Source organism: Podarcis cretensis (genome assembly GCF_951804945.1).
Source record: "Podarcis cretensis genome assembly, chromosome: 1".
Taxonomy (NCBI): Eukaryota; Metazoa; Chordata; class Lepidosauria; order Squamata; family Lacertidae; genus Podarcis; species Podarcis cretensis.
In genome coordinates this window covers 42,181,257-42,202,061 of record NC_137170.1, presented here as the reverse complement: position 1 = coordinate 42,202,061, position 20,805 = coordinate 42,181,257, and the positions used below count along the sequence as shown (strand labels likewise).

At 43.2% G+C, this 20,805-nt stretch overlaps 1 protein-coding gene across 1 annotated transcript in view; it reads right to left on the bottom strand.

The window, feature by feature from the left end:
* RYR3 (ryanodine receptor 3) overlaps window positions 1-20,805 on the bottom strand; it is a 271,072-nt gene that overhangs the window by 205,158 nt on the left and 45,109 nt on the right. Inside the window, exon 2 of the mRNA XM_079954045.1 lies at window positions 12,535-12,654. Within this exon, the coding sequence (XP_079810171.1) occupies window positions 12,535-12,654 (120 nt within the window). The remainder of the gene's footprint in view (window positions 1-12,534; window positions 12,655-20,805) is intronic.

The window sequence follows — 20,805 nt, the reverse complement described above, 5'->3', positions numbered from 1 at the left end:
CAAGGGAAGTAATAGTGCCACTCTAGTCTGCCTTGGTGAGACCACACCTGGAGTACTGCATCTACTTCTGGGTACCATAATTTAAAAAGAATATTGACAAGCTGGAACGTGTGCAGAGGAGGGTGACCCAGATGATCAGGGGTCTAGAAACCAAGCCTTATGAGGACCAGTTGAGGGAAATGGATATGTTTAGTCTGGTAAAGAGGAGACTGAGATGAGATAAGATAGCCATCTTCAAATACCTAAAGGGCTGTCACATGGAAGATGGAGCGAGCCTGTTTTCTCCAGCTCCGGAGGGTAGGACCTGAACCAATGGATTCAAGTTACAAGAAAGGAGATTCCAACTAAACATCAGGAAGAACTTTCTGACAGTAGCTGTTCAACAGTGAAACAGACTCCCACAAGAGGTAGTGGACTCTCTTTCCTTGGAGGTTTTTAAGCAGAGGTGGGATGGCCATCGTTTAGTATGGTCTAATACAGATTTCATTGCAGAGGATTGGACTAAATCCCCCAAGATCCCTTCCAACTCTACAATTCTATGATTGCACCTGCCTTCTACACTGCTAGTCTCAATAAGATCAGCCACCATTGTACATTATCAAGAACTTCTTGCAAGGTAGAAACACCAGAAGTCTTTTTAAGTGTGGAGACGTTCATTGCAGTTGAATTTTGACTGACAAATTTAATCTGGTTTATGAGTACTGTATTATTCTGATCTCTCTCCACATCTATATGTTGACTTCAGCTCAGTTCATCTTGGTTTCTCCCTCCACAGCAAAACTCAGCTGTGGAGAAAGAAAGCAAAGCAATGCAGTGGGTTGCTGCTTTCTAGTCTAGAAAACATTTCTCCCTATTCTTCAACAGATAAGCCTCGTGTGCAGACATTTTGCCTGGTCATCTGTGGCAGGGAGGGATACTCTTGTGGGGGGATGCTCTGTCCCTCCAGACCTGTTGGGGGCAGGGGGTTCTTGCCACATCTGCCTCCCCTCTGTTGGGACTCTGGAGCAGGTATAGGGTTATTCTTCTGTCATGCTTCAACTACTACTACTGAATAATATGAACATAATTCCTAGCAAATGGTTTAAAGCACTGTAATATGCAATAAGGTTAGAGTTGTTTATCTAACAATCTCAAATGCCTTAAAAATAATCATTGACTTGGTTTTGTAAAGCTGTTGGGCACAATAGATGAGAATCTGTTTCATTTAGGCACTTCAATAAGCAAGGATAATGAGATGGTAAGTGGATAATGTTAATTAGCCACCCAGGGTCCTCAATGCAAAACTCTTACATACTGTTGTGAAATAACTTCCAAGTAATTTTGCCCTTTTAAAATGTTATCACCAATTTGGGGAATGATCATTTAAAGCATTATCAAATCAATGTCCACGTTTCATTGTGGATTTTTGAGCCTTTAATTTCTCAGCTTTATATCAGCTTCTCTCATTTATTTACCAGCAGCAGCCTGCCAAAGTCACCACTTTTCAGGAAGACATGGTCCACAGCACAAGAACATCCAAAGATACCTGTCTTAACAATGCAGAGGTGGCTATTAAGATTGCTGTAGTGTTCTTACATCACTACTGTAAATTCTCTCTAGTTCATTTAATAATTATAGTTATTCCTAGGAATACTTGATGCTACTAAAAGACTATTCATCTATAAGACACCCAGGGAAAGAGGCCTAAAGCAGCTGCAATGCTTGAGTTTAATTCTAGGATGGAGAAATGGAAATAAAGCTGATAAAAACAGGCTGAATCAGATTAAGGCTGCAATCCTGGGCACAATTAACTGGGAGTAAGACCAATTTAACTCACATTTACTTCTAAGTAAACATGCATAGTTGAGGTTGCAAAAATATAATCAATGGTGGTAGGAAAGGTCTGTACTAGATACCCCTAACACAGACTTGCTCACTCTCTAAGTTTCATTTGAGAAGTGACAAAATCATTGTGTAAAAACTAAGACTGAGAAAACCAAGGTTCAAGCCTCACACAATCATGACCTGGGTGCCCATAGGTAAGTCACTCTTACTCAGCTTAACTTATTTCACAGGAGTGTTGCAAGGATATTATAGAGATGGGAGAACTATGTCACGACCCCCTTGGTCAGTGTGGTGCGGTGTAGTGGTTAAGAGCGGTGGACTCGTAATCTGGTGAACCGGGTTCGCGTCTCCGCTCCTCCACATGCAGCTGCTGGGTGACCTTGGGCTAGTCACACTTCTTGAAGTCTCTCAGCCTCACTCACCTCACAGAGTGTTTGTTGTGGAGGAGGAAGGGAAAGGAGATTGTTAGCTGCTTTGAGACTCCAGTAGTGATAAAGCGGGATATCATATCCAAACTCCTCCTCCTCTTCTTCTTCTTGGAAAAAAGTCAGGATGCAAATGCAATTTTTTTTAAAAAAATGCTTCTATAGCAAGTGTTCCTCTTCAGGGTTCCAGCCAGCAAGCTCTTCCTCTTCCAGGATATTCTGTTCCATTTCTTCCCCCCTCCCTTCCCCTCTCCCACTTTCCCAGTATCTCCCAACTAGCCAGTTATTCAGCATTCAGCATTCAGTTATTCAGCATATTCAGTTGAGCTTGCTCAGTCTTCGTCAGACTGTTGGGGTGAAGGTAGTGAACCCTGGGTGTCTTGCACAACTCGGAGACTGCGATGGCATGCAATAATATATTTCAGTAAGGAGGGTGGACTCCTACCTCAGAGAGGAGTTCAGCAATGGAGGAAGCTCCCCACAGAGGATGTGGAATCTCCTTTGTAGAAAAAGTTTCAAAGAACGTCACACAGGCACATCTTAGAAATATTTTAGGTATAATAATTTTTTCATGGCTTTTAGTGGCAGACTACTCAATACTGCATCAAATTTGCCTTCCAGATTACATTTCTGTGCCCTGGTCATGCAGGTTCCAGTGTTGAAAAGAGTCACATCTGGCAATTGCCGCAGGCAACAAATCTTGCTTCAGAAATACATTGGAAGGCCAGTTCTTGTTATTAGTGTGGTAAATAGTGCAGTTGTATTATACTACTGAAATACTGGGCAGCCACCAAGCTGCAGAGCCCAATAGAGCAATGAAGAAAATGGTTTACATTCATCAACTAGTGAAATGTAGAACACATTCTAATTGCAGCGATATAGTTCTCCCATTAATCTTCATAGATAGGTGAGGCAACAAAGTAACCCAGACAGAACAAAATGCAGCATTACAGCTGTTTTACTGAAAGTCAGCTTCTGGCATAGTAGAAGTTTGAAGACCATAAAAATTGTATTCACATCTTCACTTCTATCAATCTAATGAACACTAAGAACAAAACAGCAGCTGTACTTTGCAGGTTCAGAAAATGGGGCAATGAGCACCGTTGCAAAGTACCATGAATGCATAGTAATTATTCTTTAAAACCACCAGGGAAATTTCTTCAGGTTGTGAACAAACAAGATAGAAGACAGTACGTTTGGCAGATTAATTAATTATATGCTATCCACGTAAAGAGCGGAAGGACTACAGCTCCAGCTCCAAAAGTACAGGCAAAATTGAGCTAAGCTCTTTCCATCCCACTAATTTTAGTAAGAACGAGTTAAGCGTGTGCACCCATAACTTTGTCATAGAAATCAACGTGACTTTAAAGGGCTTTGATCAGGCTCTGTTATGGCCATTAAAATTAGCAAGAGCTGCTAAAAATGAATAAGCAGCTACTGTGTGCAGATAATGCTTGATTTGATTGAAGCCATTAGTGTATTAGAAAACTTCAGCAATATGAGCACAATTTTACTAAGTTGTGATTTCTGCTTATTATCTTAATTAGAATTTCATTTGCATTTCCTCTCGGATTCTCAGACTGTAATAAGGAGAGACAAAGTTTTCTCAGGCATTTGAAGACACAAGACAAGTATGCACCATGCTGGCAGATTCTATTTTAGTTATAAAATTATTTTCTTTATCTCATTCTCACACCTTGAGGCCTAGGTTGGGTGAAGGCACAGTATTTTTTATGTATAAACAGGCAATGAAACAATTACAGACTGTAGATTTGGGTCACAGGAAGTCACACCCTTTTTTTCTTCACAGTCTGTTATATAACTTACATACTTATTACTAACCATTTCCAGAGGAGTGTAAAAAGGCTACAATCATGGAACTCAATGGAACTTACTTTTAAGTAAATCTGTGTAGGTTTATGCAGGAGCTCTCCAAACCAACCCTATCTTCCTCAATACAAAATACAAAAATACATTGTCCCGTGTGATAAATTAACAAGTATACCACAATATATTTTAAAAATTGTTGTAGATCAGCACAATGACAATTCCATCTTTCTCAGGATAGGCTATGCAGGAGGGTTTGTTACTCTAGCCCTGTGACTACAGTCTGTGCGGCGGTGGTGGTGGTGGCAGAGCCGTCTCTCCCATTGGGTTTACTGGCGCATTGCGTCAGGGCGCCAGCCTCTCAGGGGCGCCCCAGTGAGTGGGGGAGCTGCGTGGCTTTGCCGGTGACCTCCCCTTTCCCTCCTGCACACCCGCCAGCTGCGCCCCATCAACCATATGGCTGGCGGACATGCAGCTTCCTTCCCAAGCCCTGCGGGAGGAGAGCGGTCGACAACTCTGGGAAACGGGGAGTGGGGCACCGGAGGGATCTTTGCAACACAGGGCCGGATATGCTTAAGATGGCCCTGGGTGGTGGGGAATGGAAAAAAGGAGAGTGGCATTATAGTGAAATGCTGCTGCAGTGGTTAGGCTTCTTGATTCTGCTTGGCAAATAAATCATTACTACTTGGTCACTGCCACCAGAGCTATACATGGCACCCCTAGGGGTTAGGTTCTTATAAAGACATGGGATTCAGGAAACAGACCTGGTAACAGATAGATTTTAGATTTTCAAAGACAGGGGAACCAACAATTTCTATTGTTGCAAGCCAACTCTCAGGTTGGTCAGTTGCTCCCTCACCCGGAGAAGCTTCCTGTTCAGACTGCGGTTTCTCTTTGGAGTAGCTGCAATTACAGGCGTCTGGCTCCTGATTCTTGACTCCCAGCTCCTGATTCACAGCTATTTATGGCTCATCTCGGACACAATGGGAGTTGGAGATGTTGTGTACTCAATTCCCTATGTGCCCCCGTCCCCGAAGCAATGGTAGTGCTGGCCCCCAGGAGAGTATTGGTTGGTACCCCTGCCTCCTGTGATCTACAATAAATTATGGCTGGAGCAAGTAGATGTTAGAAACTCACCACCTGGATGCCAATCACAGAAAGGAGTCCAACTCTCATAAATCCAGCTGCCAGTCACCTACTCTTGAATAATCATGATAAAAAATATCAAGCGATCTGCATGCATATGTAAACCAATCTTCAGTCTAGTTGATGCTGCAGGAACTTTGTACAATGCTAAGGCTAAGCCCATAGGATTTCCTCTTGACAGGCTTTGTGAACACAGATCCCACTGTCTATATTCCAGTGGCAGTACATAGAAATAGGTATCTATATAGCACATTCTGTCTGATTGCAATACAATAAATATGATTATATTTTATACATTTCTGCAAAATTCTGCAGTAATCTTCTTCTTCTTTTAAAGAAAGCACTGGTGCATCTAGATTATGCTTGAATACCATTCAATCAATTCCTGGAACTACAAGTCTCCTAACTTTTTGACTTCAGATACAGTTTATGTTAACCAAGCCGAAATCACCATTCCAAACTATAAAAAGCACTGGCACAAAACTGTTGAGGAGCAGATATATTGATTCACTGCGTTAGCACTCAACAGAATGACCTAAAAACTATTTATTTATTTATTTACCATTGGGGTTGGTATATATGATATAGAGAAAAAATGATGGTTTATGGCAAAGGTTTCCTCCTAGTAAGAATGTTTCTTTGAGATAATGATTTATACTCTTTGTTAAGTGAATGGGGAAATTGTGGTTCCATGCCATTTTGCAGAGAGAAAGGGTGCTGTTAGAATAAAAGTTATGTTATGGTTTGTTTTCAACATAGTGTTAACACGAACATTTCATTAGCACAATGATTTCTCCTTGCACAATGAAAAATTCTCTCCTTATCCTTCCCTTGCATCCCCAAATCTGTTCTAGGTGTTCCCCCAATCCGCTGGAGCAGATCAGGAGAAGGCATGGAGGGTGCAAGGGAGGAAGAGGCGGAATCCCATTGTGCAAGCACAACTTACACTGAACAGGGCTTCTGTTGATGGTGACTGCCGCCCTCCCTTTGTAGGAAAAAGCCGGTAAGTTAAAGTAAAAAATCCTATTGCGAGTGGCCTGTTGTCAGTGACCTGTTTGTGCTATCTGAATTACCCATTTCCAATACTAGGCCCCCATCATGACACATCCTTGGTCCAACTTGTGCTGTGTTTACAGGCAACTTGAAATATCCAAATCTTATAGATGGACACTTTCCGCTGTTCTGGTAGAAGTCAGCCAAGCAATTTAAAAGTGGGGTAAAATAAACTGAAGATAATTATTTGCCAGTAAACAGCAAAAAAAAACAAGCCTCATGGCCTTTCAATGTCCAGCATTTATAAAACGGTTAGTGGTTACACAGACCTCACAATTCTCTAAGCTAGCAGAACAGTGCAATTAATTATTAAAATTCATTTCGGTCATGCAAAATTCAAGCATAAATCTGTCATTCGGGAATAGGTGGTTATGCCACAGTCTGTCACTTTCTTTTGATGTAGCTTTCCTTTCTCATGCAGGCGGAGCAGCGACTTATTTTAATAATGAGTCACAGTTGCCAACTTCTTAATGGCAATTTCTATTTAAATAATGTGAAATTTTCCATTTCATCAGGTAGGGGAACAAGGGTGAACAGCTGGATGGGAGTTACATTGTGACAGAGTAACAGAGGCTCCCTAGGTCTTTTCCTGCCCCACGGTCATGACAGCAACTCTGAGGTATAGGAACCTGCCTTTGTGGGTCCCATGTTCCTTAACTCTGTTTAGAGAGTGATGTAAGGAAGAGAAATCTACAGGTTGTTCTGAGAAAGTAGATTGGATTTCTAAATTATTATTTATTATATTATATTATATTATATTATATTATATTATATTATATTATATTATATTATATTATATTATATTCATTATTAACTGAACACAAACCCCAGGGTTTTGGAGTTTTCACAAGAAAAGCCCTCTTGGATCAGAACAAAGCCCTATCTAGTCCAGCATTCCCTTTTGACAAAAACCAACCAAATGACTGTGAGAAGCTCAAAAGCAGAACTTAAGCACAATAGCCCTTTCCTGCACATGCTCTTCAGTGGTTGGCATTCAGAGGCTTACAGTCTCAAATACTGAGGGTAATATACAGCCATCATGACTAGTGGCCATTGATCATCTCCTTAACTAGTGGCCATGACTAGTGGCCATTGATCATCTCCATTGATAATTTCCTTATCCCATTTTTAAAGCCTTCCAAGATGGTGGTCTTCACCACATCTTGTGGTTGCAAATTCCACATTAAGTATGTGCTGTGTGCCTGTTTTCCTTGTAATGAAACTGCCACTATTGGGCTTCATTGGATGGTCCCTGGATCCAGTATTAGTAGACAGGGACAACATTCACCTTCTCTATACCATGCATTATTATTAAAAGCTCTATCATGTCCCCCTTTACTTCTGTCATGTTACCTTTCCTCTTAGTTGAGTTACTCCAGCTCATTGATCATTTTGAAGCCATTAAACATCCTATTTTGCAGTAGGACCACTCACCCAAGGCCTCTTAAGCCTCCATAAACCTTACCTGAGAGAAGAGAAGATGTACAGAGGCCCCAAAAAACATTAAAGTGCAAGGTGCCTTAAAGATCCTTCCAACTCCCATGTGAAGGACAGAGCCTACACAATTATCTGATCTGCTCCAGTACTTAAGATCTTACTTAGATAGGCTCTGACTCCTGTCAGAAACATGGCTTTGGTCCCCACTTGGTCTCTAGATCACCACTGTTCTCTGCTATTGGTTATTTCTTGGGTTATTTCTACTCTGGGCCCTTGCTCAGCATCTCTTTGAGCCTCAGCTGAACTGGTGCAAGAAAACCAAGGTTCTTAAAGGCACAGAAGCTCCATATCTTTATGAGTTCATATCCTATCACCCCAAAGCATCTAACAAAATCCTTATATTCTATATACCAGTCTTATCCTAACCTGGTTCCCTCCATAAGTTTTGGACTACAACTCTCATCATTCCTGGCTACCAGTGATCATGCTGGCTGCTGGTGATAGGAGATGCAGTCCAAAACATCTGGTGGGCATCAGGTCGGAGAAGACTGCTATATGCCAAAAACCTTCAGGGCAGTCTTGCAACTAATCACTGAGTCAGTAGATAGTCACTACTTGCTCTAGTTGCCCACCTGTTTATTCCTCAGCCTTGCTCTTGCCTCAACTTGCTACCACTTCCATCTCCCTTGGCCCAAGTAGGCTCATAGGTGCAGCTGGGAATTGAATGATTTTGGTATCCTCATTCTTCCTTGCCTCCCCTTTCTAGAGCCTGCACTACAGCATTTCCATTAATTCACTCATGCCTTTCTTTGTTCTTGTTGCAGATTTTCCTCATCCCCCTCATCTTCTCCGTTTCTCATCCACTGTCTTAGACACATTCAATTAGCTTGCTGCTGCATTACTTATTCACTGAGTCAGCCTTCACTAAAGCTACACTTTATGTCAATGACTAAAAGGAGATGGTGTCTCTGGCAGAAGCAGTTCAGCAGACAAGAAAGCGAAATGCCAAAGCAATAGAAAGTTTGTTAGCAAACTTCTATCAATAACATACTTAAGGCAAATATTTATGAAACAGAATACTTCAGTAAATAAAAAAAAAGATCCATTGGATAGATCACAGTGTTCAGCCCTGCCCAGATCTGGAACTTTTCTGAGGAGTAACAGGAATAATCCCTCAACAAAATTTCCACACTGCACTGACTCTGAAAAGCTATTGGACCCAGGCATCCCTGTCCCAAGAAAGCTGGAGTAACTGAACTTGAGAAGGGGTTAATTTCCTTCAGGAGCATAAATCACCCCATGGATGAATTAATCACAGGTGCATGGTCAGCCAAGCCAGTTACTATGGTAACAGCCCAGTGCCCTGATTATATTTGGGATTAATGCATGTCAGTTCAGTAGTTTGTTAGTCTGTAGTTAATCTGTCTGTTGGTTAGTCAATTAGCCTGACAGGGTTACTTGTCCAGTGTTACATCTTGACTCGCTGAACTTATTTAGAGCAACAGAGATATTTTATATATATCTGTATCTGTATATCTATTCCCAGAACTGCTTTACTGAGCCTTATCTTCTGCAACAGTAAACTATCTGCTGACTGGTAGTGGGAACAACTGCCACTGTGTGGGTATCCCACCTGAGATTCCAAACAGCTTAAGGAGACAACTACCAGAGGCCAGGAAGCGGTAAATTGGCAGCTGTCTGGATGGGCAGAAACAGAGACACAGGCTGAAATTGAAGCAGTAAGTTTTCCTTGATGGATTCCAGAGAGGTGAGCGGCTGTGATGTGTCTGCAGAGCTAATGCAGGATGGCGGAGAGTATCACAACTGGGCTGTGGTTGGAACAGCTGTCAGAAAGGAATTACTCAAATTGGAGCTTCAAGATGCAGATGTTGCTCAAAAGAGAAGGATTGTAGATAGCGATTGATAAGAATTACCCCCTTCTCTTAAGGGCAACTGGACTCTAAAAGGAGAGAAGGTGCAAGCCACTATCACACTGGGAGTGGAAGTCAATTGGCACTAATTAGAGGCTCGGACAGTGCAAAGGCAATATGGACAGCTTTGCATAACTTTTACCTCCATGCAACGGCTGGCAGCAAGGTGTACTTGACATGGAAGTTGTACAGGGCAGGCCTAAATCCTAGAGATTCTCTGCCATTGCATCTTCAAAGAATTGGAGGTCTCTTCAGTGAGCTGAGTCAGTGGGGAATGGAATTTAACCCTGTGGCAAAACGTTGTATTATTCTGTCATTGCTAAGTAACAGTTGTGATGGGACAATTGAAGCTATGCCAGAGGATCAACTTTTTGTGGGATCTGTGACCAACAGACTACTTGTGGAGTGGGAGAAAAGGCAGAACTGGAAATACATTTCTTCCCGGAGGATGCAGCCAGAACCTACAGGGAATGTGACAGCAAAGCCATATTCCAGAGCTTTACATGTCCACAGATGCTTCAACTGTGGATGGGGAGACACATCTGAAACACAACTCTCCAGGAGTGAAGAAGGGACAGGGGCAAAAGACACAAGCTGAAGGCATTCAAAACAGGAACCAGTTTCAGCAGACAACATGTAAGCAGGTGATGATTGCAAAAGTAAGCAATAGCAGCCAGGAGCGGGATTATAGATAGCAGAGTGATGTAACACCTGTGTTTTGATAAGAATATGTTTCTGTCCATGTCCAAGACTGAAAGGGAGGCAGTATCTCTAGCTGCCAGCACGAAACAGCAAATTCAGGCTAAAGGCCCAGTTCATTTGGAACGCTTGGGTAAAACTGTAAAAGCACTCTTGTACCAAAACTAGACAGTAACCTGCTATTTGTAGCTAGGTTGACAGAGCAAGTTATGTTTACTGGTGGAAAAATTGGTTTTATTTTATTTTTATTTTTTACAGAAGGGGTGCTGTGTACTACCAGAAGTTTAAGTGGGGGGAGGGGTGTTCTGGTTTGTTTTGGGTCTTGTTTTTGTTATGTGTTTTTTGTTTTTTATCTTTTATTTTTAGATTGTGAACCACCCTGAGATCTACGGATGAAGGGCTATATACAATTATTGTTATTACTAGATTTTGAATATGCCTAAAGTGTCTGGAACTGCCACATGTGCACAGACCAGAATATCATAAACTCCCACTCACACACAAAGAATGCATACACTTGTATCACAGAAGATGTGGGCATGCAAACTTTAAATCAATTGCATAAATGTCAGCTTTATGGTGATTGGTAGTGGGAGCAACTTCCACTGTGTGTGTATCAAACCTGAGATTCCTCATACCCCACAACCGCAGCCTGGTTTCCTGGCCAGCTCTCAGACCCTTCTGTGGTCACAGGGGCAGAGGAGACAGCAAGCCAAGCAGGAGGTTCAAGACTGTGGTCAAATGTCTATCTAGCTGCACTTGAGGCTATTTGAGAGAAAGGTGAAACACATAGAAACACCTGCCTATATAAGAGGCTGGCTGAAAGCCAGGAACAAGTGGAACCTCAAGCTCCTATATAGCCTCGCAATCGTAGCTGCTTCATTGCTCAAGCAACAGCCCTGTTCTGAGCTCTGATCAGCCTGACCTGGGGAATGGACATAATGTTCCTGATCAGAAAGTTGACTCAGATAAGCCACCATCTCTCACCTCCCATTCCCAATCTGTAAAATGGGAGTAATAAACACATGACTCACAGAAATGTTGTAATATTATTTTTTCCTCAGTTGCTATAAGCTTCAAAATAGTGAAGAAAACTGTACTCACTGACTAGACTCAATCTGAGCTCCCCACTGTTCCACACTCAGGTGGGCCATGCAGTCCAATATGCAGAGTTTCAAACCTTGAATTGCAAAGCCTCTCCTCCTTACAGAGGGGAGGAGTTGTGAGCAGGAGCCATTTCCTGCATTGGCAGGGGGCGTTCCAGCCCCTGCCCAGCTGGCCTGGCTGCCACGCCACGCCCCAGGTTGCCAACCAATCAGGTGGAGGCTTGGGGGCGGGGTTTAGCCGCTCAAATGCAGCCGCGGCAGCACTTCCCTTTCATTCCACTGCTGGTTTTTGTCTGATCACCCACCTACCCTCCCTTTAGTTCATTGCTTGGTTCTTGACATTGCTATGGACCTGTGGTTGGTCGCCTTGGTTGTCCAAGGGGCCTGGTAGGAATTTTTATCGATCTGGCAAATTGGCACCAGTCTCTTGGTTTTTCACCTACCTCGTAGCAAATTGTCACAACTTTTAGGTGTTGGTGGTTAGGCATTGGAATATGTTTGTGTATTGGAGAGCAGCGTGTGGCCATCGCCTACCCCTCCACTTTATGGGTATTCTAGTAAAGGAATCTGGCGGTCGTGGATCCTGTCCGACGCCCTTGCTGGTGGCTAGGGCCATGGCACAACCCCCAGTGACATCAGGGGGAGCTTTCAGTTGTATTTGCATCAACAGGCTCTTCCCACTGGTGGTTAACCCTTGTTAGACTCACCCCTCCCTGAGGGGGTGGAGTCACGCTCTGTTGTTTTATCCAGTGCCTAAGCCAATACCTCTCACATGCTGTAATCAATAAAGTTGTCGCCTTTTTTTAGCCCATTAACCTAATATACTGTGCCCATGTATCTTTCTTTTCCCCAAGCGGGTGGATGGTCCTTGAATCACAAAGTGCTTGGCAGCAAACGCCTTAACTTGAGAATATATACAATTCAGCAAAACTTGGTGAATTAGCAAATTTTGCATTCTATATATACAGTATATCATCTATTATAGGAAGCACAATTAAATTTCTTAATAGCATTTGTAAATTAATGACCATCAATTACACTAACTTTAAAAAAACCAAAAAACACCCTTGCAGAAGGGAGCCTTACTTTTGCTTCTGAAGTTGGTTCCAAAAAGCACAAGCGGTTCCCGAGCCCCTCAGCTGCCAGGCAGAACTTGCGCTGCTCTTTGTGGATGTTGGCAACGCACTGAAGCACTACTTCATCATCCTGTCAGGGAACATGAGAGCCATGTGAGAAAATACAAAATACCTGCAAGGTTTAGCTCAGTGATAGATTGGCTACATTTCTGTGAGTCTCAGAACAACACATTTGTTTAAAAATGGTAACATGCATACATTTTTCATTTAGAAGATTAGAACGGGGTGGGCAACCTGCGGCCCCTAGGGCTGTATTCTTTTGTGGCCCTCAGCTGAATTTCAAAAATCTTCTGCAAGTGACCAGTTCGGACCTCTGGCAATAGCAATCCATCTCTCTCCTTGCTGCCAGCTGGCAGGGGAGGAAAGAGAGATAGCAGGATCAGAGGGGCGATGTGGTCCCACCATCCTCCATCACTGCCACCTGCTGGAATGGCACAGGGCAGCAGCGAGGTCAGGGCTCTGTGGGTGCCCCAGTGGGAGCACTGGGTGGTTGAGATAAGCAATAGCAATATCACGGTTGAGAGGGCAGTGCCTTGGTACCATGCAATGCACTGTCCACTCCTGGAAAGAAGAAGAAAAGGGAGTGTCAGAGAGAGAGAAATGGGTGGCTTCACCCTCTTTTGGCTCTGGTTCCATCCACTACTGTCTTAAGCTCCACTCATTCCCGGCAGACTGGAGGAGGGCAAATGTTGTCCCTATTTTCAAAAAGGGGGAAAGAGAGGACCCAAATAATTACCGCCCAGTGAGTCTGACATCAATACCAGGGAAGATTCTGGAGCAGATAATTAAGCAAACAGTCTGTGAGCACCTAGAAAGGAATACTGTGATCACCAATAGTCAGCATGGATTTCTGAAAAATAAGTCATGTCAGACTAACCTGATCTCGTTTTTTGACAGAATTACAAGCCTGGTAGATGAAGGGAACGCAGTGGATGTAGCCTACCTTGATTTCAGCAAGGCATTTGACAAGGTGCCCCATGATATTCTTGTAAAGAAGCTGGTAAAATGCGGACTTGACTATGCTACCACTCAGTGGATTTGTAACTGGCTGACTGACCGAACCCAAAGGGTGCTCATCAATGGTTCCTCTTCATCCTGGAGAAGAGTGACTAGTGGGGTGCCACAGGGTTCTGTCTTGGGCCCGGTCTTATTCAACATCTTTATCAACGACTTGGATGATGGACTCAAGGGCATCCTGATCAAATTTGCAGATGACACCAAACTGGGAGGGGTGGCTAACACCCCAGAGGACAGGATCACACTTCAAAACGACCTTGACAGATTAGAGAACTGGGCCAAAACAAACAAGATGAATTTTAATAGGGAGAAATGTAAAGTATTGCACTTGGGCAAAAAAAATGAGAGGCACAAATACAAGATGGGTGACACCTGGCTTGAGAGCAGTACATGTGAAAAGGATCTAGGAGTCTTGGTTGACCACAAACTTGACATGAGCCAACAGTGTGACGCGGCAGCTAAAAAAGCCAATGCAATTCTGGGCTGCATCAATAGGAGTATTGCATCTAGATCAAGGGAAGTAATAGTGCCACTGTATTCTGCTCTGGTCAGACCTCACCTGGAGTACTGTGTCCAGTTCTGGGCACCACAGTTCAAGAAGGACACTGACAAACTGGAACATGTCCAGAGGAGGGCAACCAAAATGGTCAAAGGCCTGGAAACGATGCCTTATGAAGAACGGCTAAGGGAGCTGGGCATGTTTAGCCTGGAGAAGAGGAGGTTAAGGGGTGATATGATAGCCATGTTCAAATATATAAAAGGATGTCACATAGAGGAGGGGAAAAGGTTGTTTTCTGCTGCTCCAGAGAAGCGGACACGGAGCAATGGTTCCAAACTACAAGAAAAAAGATGCCACCTAAACATTAGGAAGAACTTCCTGACAGTAAGAGCTGTTCGACAGTGGAATTTGCTGCCAAGGTGTGTGGTGGAGTCTCCTTCTTTGGAGGTCTTTAAGCAGAGGCTTGACAACCATATGTCAGGAGTGCTCTGATGGTGTTTCCTGCTTGGCAGGGGGTTGGACTCGATGGCCCTTGTGGTCTCTTCCAACTCTATGATTCTATGATTCTATGATTCATGAGAGCCAGTGTGGTGTAGTGGTTAAGAGTGGTGGACTCGTAATCTGGTGAACCGGGTTTGTGTCTCCGCTCCTCCACATGCAGCTGCTGGGTGACCTTGGGCTAGTCACACTTCTTAAAGTCTCTCAGCCTCACTCACCTCACAGAGTGTTTGTTGTGGGGGAAGAAGGGAAAGGAGATTGTTAGCCGCTTTGAGACTCCTTCGGGTAGTGATAAAGCGGGATATCAAATCCAAACTCTTCTTCTTATCTTCTTCATACAATGAAGGGTAAGTTTAGATTAATGAACCCCTTCACATGTTTCCTCTCCAGAGTTGCCTCAAACCATGGCTTAGAATCTCACTTTCCCTGAACCCTCCCACACTTTCCATTTTTAGCAAACCATAATTTGCTGCTACTTGTCAGCCAGCAAAATATATTGTCCAAGCTCCTGATGAGTCACTGCCACCTCCAGAGTTGCCTCACCACTTGGGTTGCCCTCCCCAGCTGCCACTGAGATTCTCTGCACTGCCAGGAGGTCAGGAAGAGGAGGAGCCAGCATCCCAGCTTTCTCTTCCAAAGTGGCTAAAGTTGAGCCTCAACAGAGAGAGCCCCCTTCTCCAATCCCAGTTCCCACCCTTAAGCCCACCCCCAATTTCTTCCTCCTCATCTATCAGGGCTTGCCAACCCAAGTCCAAGCCCAATAGCTTTGCAGGGCTCATGACAATTAGACATGGGGAACCTTATCATAGTACTTTCATTACTTTTGTTATTTCAAAATCCCCAATCCAGGTCTTCCCTGTGTTTCAGTAGAGCCAAGAAGAATCAAGCTAAAAGTCTATTGGGATTGTTCGTTAATCAAGTGTAGTTCTCCTGAAAGCTACACAGATAGGAAAGAGTTTTTTAAAATGCTATTGTTTGCATACCTCTTTCAGAATATTTTCCATAGAAATACATTTTTAAATAATACAGCCTTGCCATTTATCCATATGTTGTGCAAATGGACATTTATTCATAGCACACTTGTAAACTCAAAAGCTGATGGCAAAGAGAGCAGATAGCATGTTAGCTGAAATGTTTTCTTTGACAAGGGTAATAGCATTATACCTTCTGAAGTGTAGTAATCCATGAGGATCATGCGCTAACAGAAATGTTTGCTCTTGTTTGAATCACTGATTGAAGGCTCTAAGTAGGGAAAGCTACAGGGTATATTTGAAACAGTATGAAATATTTTTTTCAAAATGTGTCACCTGCCCATTCAAAAGCCCCCCTCACCCCAGTTTCACAACCTAAAATATAACCAAGTTGGCTCAAAATTAAGTGACACATAGTTAATGTCACTTGTTTAGGCACCAGCAGTGTCAAGTTGCGGCCAACATTGGAGGGCCCCTCGCACATGCATATCATCACATGTGTGACGCCCCCCCCCCACCTGGCCAGGCCGATTCAGCCCACCATCCTGCACCCACCCACCACCAGCTGCCTTACCTTTTTGAAAGGGATGCACGGGGCAAAGATAATTCGCTCTGGCACATCCCTGGCACCTGTCAAAAGCACATGGCAGGACCAAGCATCTTCATCCTGGAGTTTCCTTTTCAGAATCCCCATGGAAATTTGGGAGGCCCCGGCCCCCTTCTTGAATATATGGGGGGGGGCTGGCCCCCACCGCACCTTGTAAAGGGCACCCTAGTAGGCACACCAATGGAGTCAAGTTAGTGCTCCCACTGGTTTGCTACTCAGCTCCCCCCACTAGGCTTGAGCCTCCCTTCCAAGCAGCAATAGCAATGCCACCCCACTCAGCAAGCTGTGTCAAAAGAAAAAGGGTGAAGGAGCTATCAGAAGGAGACAGGCTATCTGAAAGAAGTCTGAAATGTACCGGTGAGTTTTAGAAAAAAATGTCCCTCTCTGGTTTCTGGTTGACTGCAACATTAAGCAGCCCTGGGACAAACCTTTCAACCCACACAGCCATTTTCCTCTCCAGATAGACCGGGAGACCTCTGCAAGAACCAAGGCAGCATGCATTGTTCATTAACATTTGTTTCTAGTTCACATTTGAAGGACAAATTGTGCACTTCCGTTGCTGGAAGGCTCTTTAATCCTGTGCGGTCCTCCATGAGTGGAAAGGCCAGGGGGAAGAGGGAGGAGGCAATTTTCTTTTTAAAGTTGATTTATAAATTTCCCAGAATTTTAATACATACAAATTGTAGGTGATAAGATCGGAATGGTAAGTCTACGGGAATAAGACAGACAAAGGGAGGAGGCCATTTTCATTTATTCCTCCTTCCTAGGGTTGCCATATTTCAAACAGTGAAATCCGGACAGAAAAGTTGCTTTTTAGTTTTGCCCAAAGTTGTTGAGCTTTTTGACAAATTCACAAAAAAAGAGAGCTATTCCTTAGACATTCACTTCTTTAAGGCGAATACATGTGAATGAGATTTTAGCAATGAAAAATTTGTAACCGTATGAAGTTAAGAAAGCTTTTGTGCTTAAAAAAAACCAATCTTCCCCATCTTGAAATATAACCAAGTCAGCTCAAAATTAAGTGACACACACTCTTTCTATATAAAGAACATTATTGATTTAGAAAGTCCCATTTTCTCCTGCAGCTGCAAGTAATTGTTGTTTCAATCTATTCAATAAAGGAGAAGTAATGCTGCAATCTAAGTAACAATATATACCAGGAGACAGCCAACAAAGCATCAAATCAAAACAGATGGCCTTAACAATAGAACACCTGAGAAGACTTTTTCCCCCAGTCTACATTTCTTTCTGATTAGGTTCATTTAAGTAGTTTTGTTACAGTATCTCATGTCTATGTCATCACCCCTCTTAAAAACTCAAGGTATGTAGCGCTAATGGTCACCCCTCTGAAAAGCTGAGAAAGCCTCTCCTCTTAATGGAGGGGAGCTGTTGTGAGCGGGAACCGCTTCCCGTGCTCGCAAGGGGGTGTAATCAAGCCCCCTGCATCATTGAGCCCTGTGCCCACGTCATGCATCCCAGCCGGCCAATCTGGCTGGGTGGGTGGGGCATGGTTTTGCCGTTTAAAATGGCCGTGGGCTCATGGGCTCCTCCTTCTTGTTCCTGGCTTCCTCAGATCGCCCGCCCGCCCTCCCTCTAGGTTTTGCTCCTGACCTTGCTATGGACTTCGGTTGGTTGTCCAAGGGGCCTGGTAGGAATTTTTCCACTTGGCAGATTGGCACCAGCCACTTGGTTTTTCGCCTACCTCGTAGCAAATCGTCACAACTTGGTAAGGTTTGGCGGTTAGGCATTGGAAAATGTGTTGTGTGTCGGAGGGGAGGTTGTGGCTATCACCTTGCCCCTCCCCTTGAAGGGTATTCTCTTGAAGGAATCCTGCGGTCGTGGTTCCTGTCCAATGCTCTGGTGGTGGCTAGGGCCATGGCAGGACCACCAGTGACTCTAGGGGAAAGCTTCCAGTTCATTTGCATCAACAAGCTCCCCCTACAGGTTGTTAACCCTTGCGTGACTCCTGGCACAGCAGGCAGGTGTCAATTATAGTCTGTTCGATCCAATGCCTAAGCCAATACCACTCACATTCTGTAACCAATAAAGTTGTGGCCTTTCTTAGCCCATTAACCTAAATACTTGTGTCCATGTGTTTTATTTTATCTCCAAGCGAGGGCGGGGCCTCGACTCACAACTATGTCAGGCTTGAAGAAAAATGTATTGTCTATGTTTTGGGGTAAAGTTCATGAAAAGTTATGAAGCTATGGTCACTGGTACTTTCATATGATTGTCAATGCAACCCTTTACAAAACCAGTTCAGTGCCTGTAGGATTACAGGCTGTGTCTCTCATATTCTCATCTGAAGTAAGTTCCTGTGGACAATCAACAACATTCTACGAATTCTATTTGTCTTTAAAAACATGAAAATGAGTGGAAAATGTAAACACTGTGCCAATGAATATCACTAACCAAACATCTTGCCCATGAATACACAAACTCACTACTGCATTGCAGTAACTTGAAACTGTCAGCTGGCAAAAGACAGTGCTTGCTGTGTATTTGTATATTATAGACAATACTGTGTAACCTCAAAATTATTGGGGAAAAATATTATCGGTTATACAACTTTTTGCAATGTCAAGAAAAAATTATTGCACAGCCAGATTGTTTCAGAGAGTATTTCAGTTTTTTATGTTTTCTATCTTGCAAATTCTCCGATGGTAGAAAAAAGGGAGAGTCATTGCCACAGTAAGTGTACATGCACAACTCTCAAGTCACCAATTGGAGGCAAATCTTACTCTTACCATAATTCAGCAATGCTAGTAGATCTCTAACCTCCCACACTCAATGCCTAATTTGCCCTTTTCCTCATCCAACTAATGGTACATAAATAAATGAAGTTGGCAAAATGCTATCGGTATTATAAACACTAATAATATAGAAGCATGGCATCTGATTGTACTGTTAAGCGGGGATTTTTTCAGCTGGAACTCAGTGCTGGCAACTCTCAGGTGGCTTTCATTGCCATTGTAAGAGAACAAGGAAGACAGCGTTCATGGTGAGTTCTGACATCTCTTTTTCTAGAAAAATAGCACTGTTGTTAAGTACTGTATGCACAATGGATATCAATGGGGAGGGTGGGATAAAAATAAATACTGTGTGAAAGTACACACAAATGTTTTTGTATGTTAAGTTTTCCAAAACAAATATTTGAAATCCATCATCAACATATCTGAGACAGATTACACTTAATTATAGTAACCCTATAGAAGTAAAACAAATATGTTCCTTATATTCATGTACATAAAACTTGCCTCATATTCAAGGAATATGAGGGACCCCTAACAGTTAAGTCCGGTCGCAGATGGCTCTGGGGTTGCGGCGCTCATCTTGCTTTACTGGCGGAGGGAGCCGGTGTTTGTCCACAGACAGCTTCCGAGTCATGTGGCCAGCATGACTAAGCTGCTTCTGGCGAACCAGAGCAGCGCACGGAAACACCATTTACCTTCCCGCCAGAGTGGTACCTATTTATTTACTTGCAATTTGACATGCCTTCAAACTGCTAGGTTGGCAGGAGCAGGGACCGAGGAACGGGAGCTCACCCCGTCACGGGGATTCGAACCGCGACCTTCTGATTGGCAAGCTCAGTGGTTTAGATCACAGCACCACCCGCGTCCCTATTCAATGAATATAAATGTTATAAAGCTTGCAGCATGTGGTAACATTCAGTGACGGGTTCTAGAGACAGGAACTAATTCTTAGAAGTGCAGTCTTCAAACCACAGTCCAACATAGTTCCAATTTCACTGATATTTTGAAGCAAGCTTAATAAATTATATTGACACACAGAGAGGGAAAGAATTAAACAAACTAGTCAGAGTATTTTTCTACTCCACATGACATCCCATTTTCTCTCTGTGGGTGATAAATGACTTAGCTCCAGACCAATTTCACACCCTTTGGCATTAGGCTAACATCATATAAGATGCTGTGACCCCAATATCCTTGGGTTTTGCAACATTAAAGAAGGAAATTGGCCAGGGGTGACTTGATCCAGCCTCTGTGTATTCAGGTTCCACAGATGAAGCATACAGAAAATATCTGAAGTACAAACTATGTTCCAGAATAGTTTGTTTATTATTTACTGTAGTTACAATAATATATGATTAAATGTGAGCAAGGAACATTTCATAGACATGTAGAATTTATTCCTATTCCACTACTCTGCTCTCATTCAATGGTTACTTTTTGTTGTTATTACTATCATTTAAAAAAAATAGTAATTTAAAGGGGCAGTCTGGAATTATACCGTTTTTGGAAGCCCTCAACAACAATCTGGACTTCTTAAAGCGGCTTGAGCAGCTGGCTTTTTTGTTGTTGCTGTGAGGCATGCACAAAACAAACAGCAAAGACACTTGTTGCACCTCCCTCAGTCCCTGAGGGGCCAAATGAGTCAGCCCCCCCCCCCCCCAATATTCTGCCCTCGCCCAGAGCTGTTCTTTGTATATATAAGCAACAACAAAATAATCATAGAAACAATGATGCATTAATGAGAAAGAAGTATTTTCCCCGCACTGGTACTGGACCCTTAAATTGGCTTTGGTCTAACCAATCACAATTCTTCTTACATTATGAGTTTGACAGATATCAAGAGTTTATATAGGCAGCCTCCTTGAAAAACTGAAAC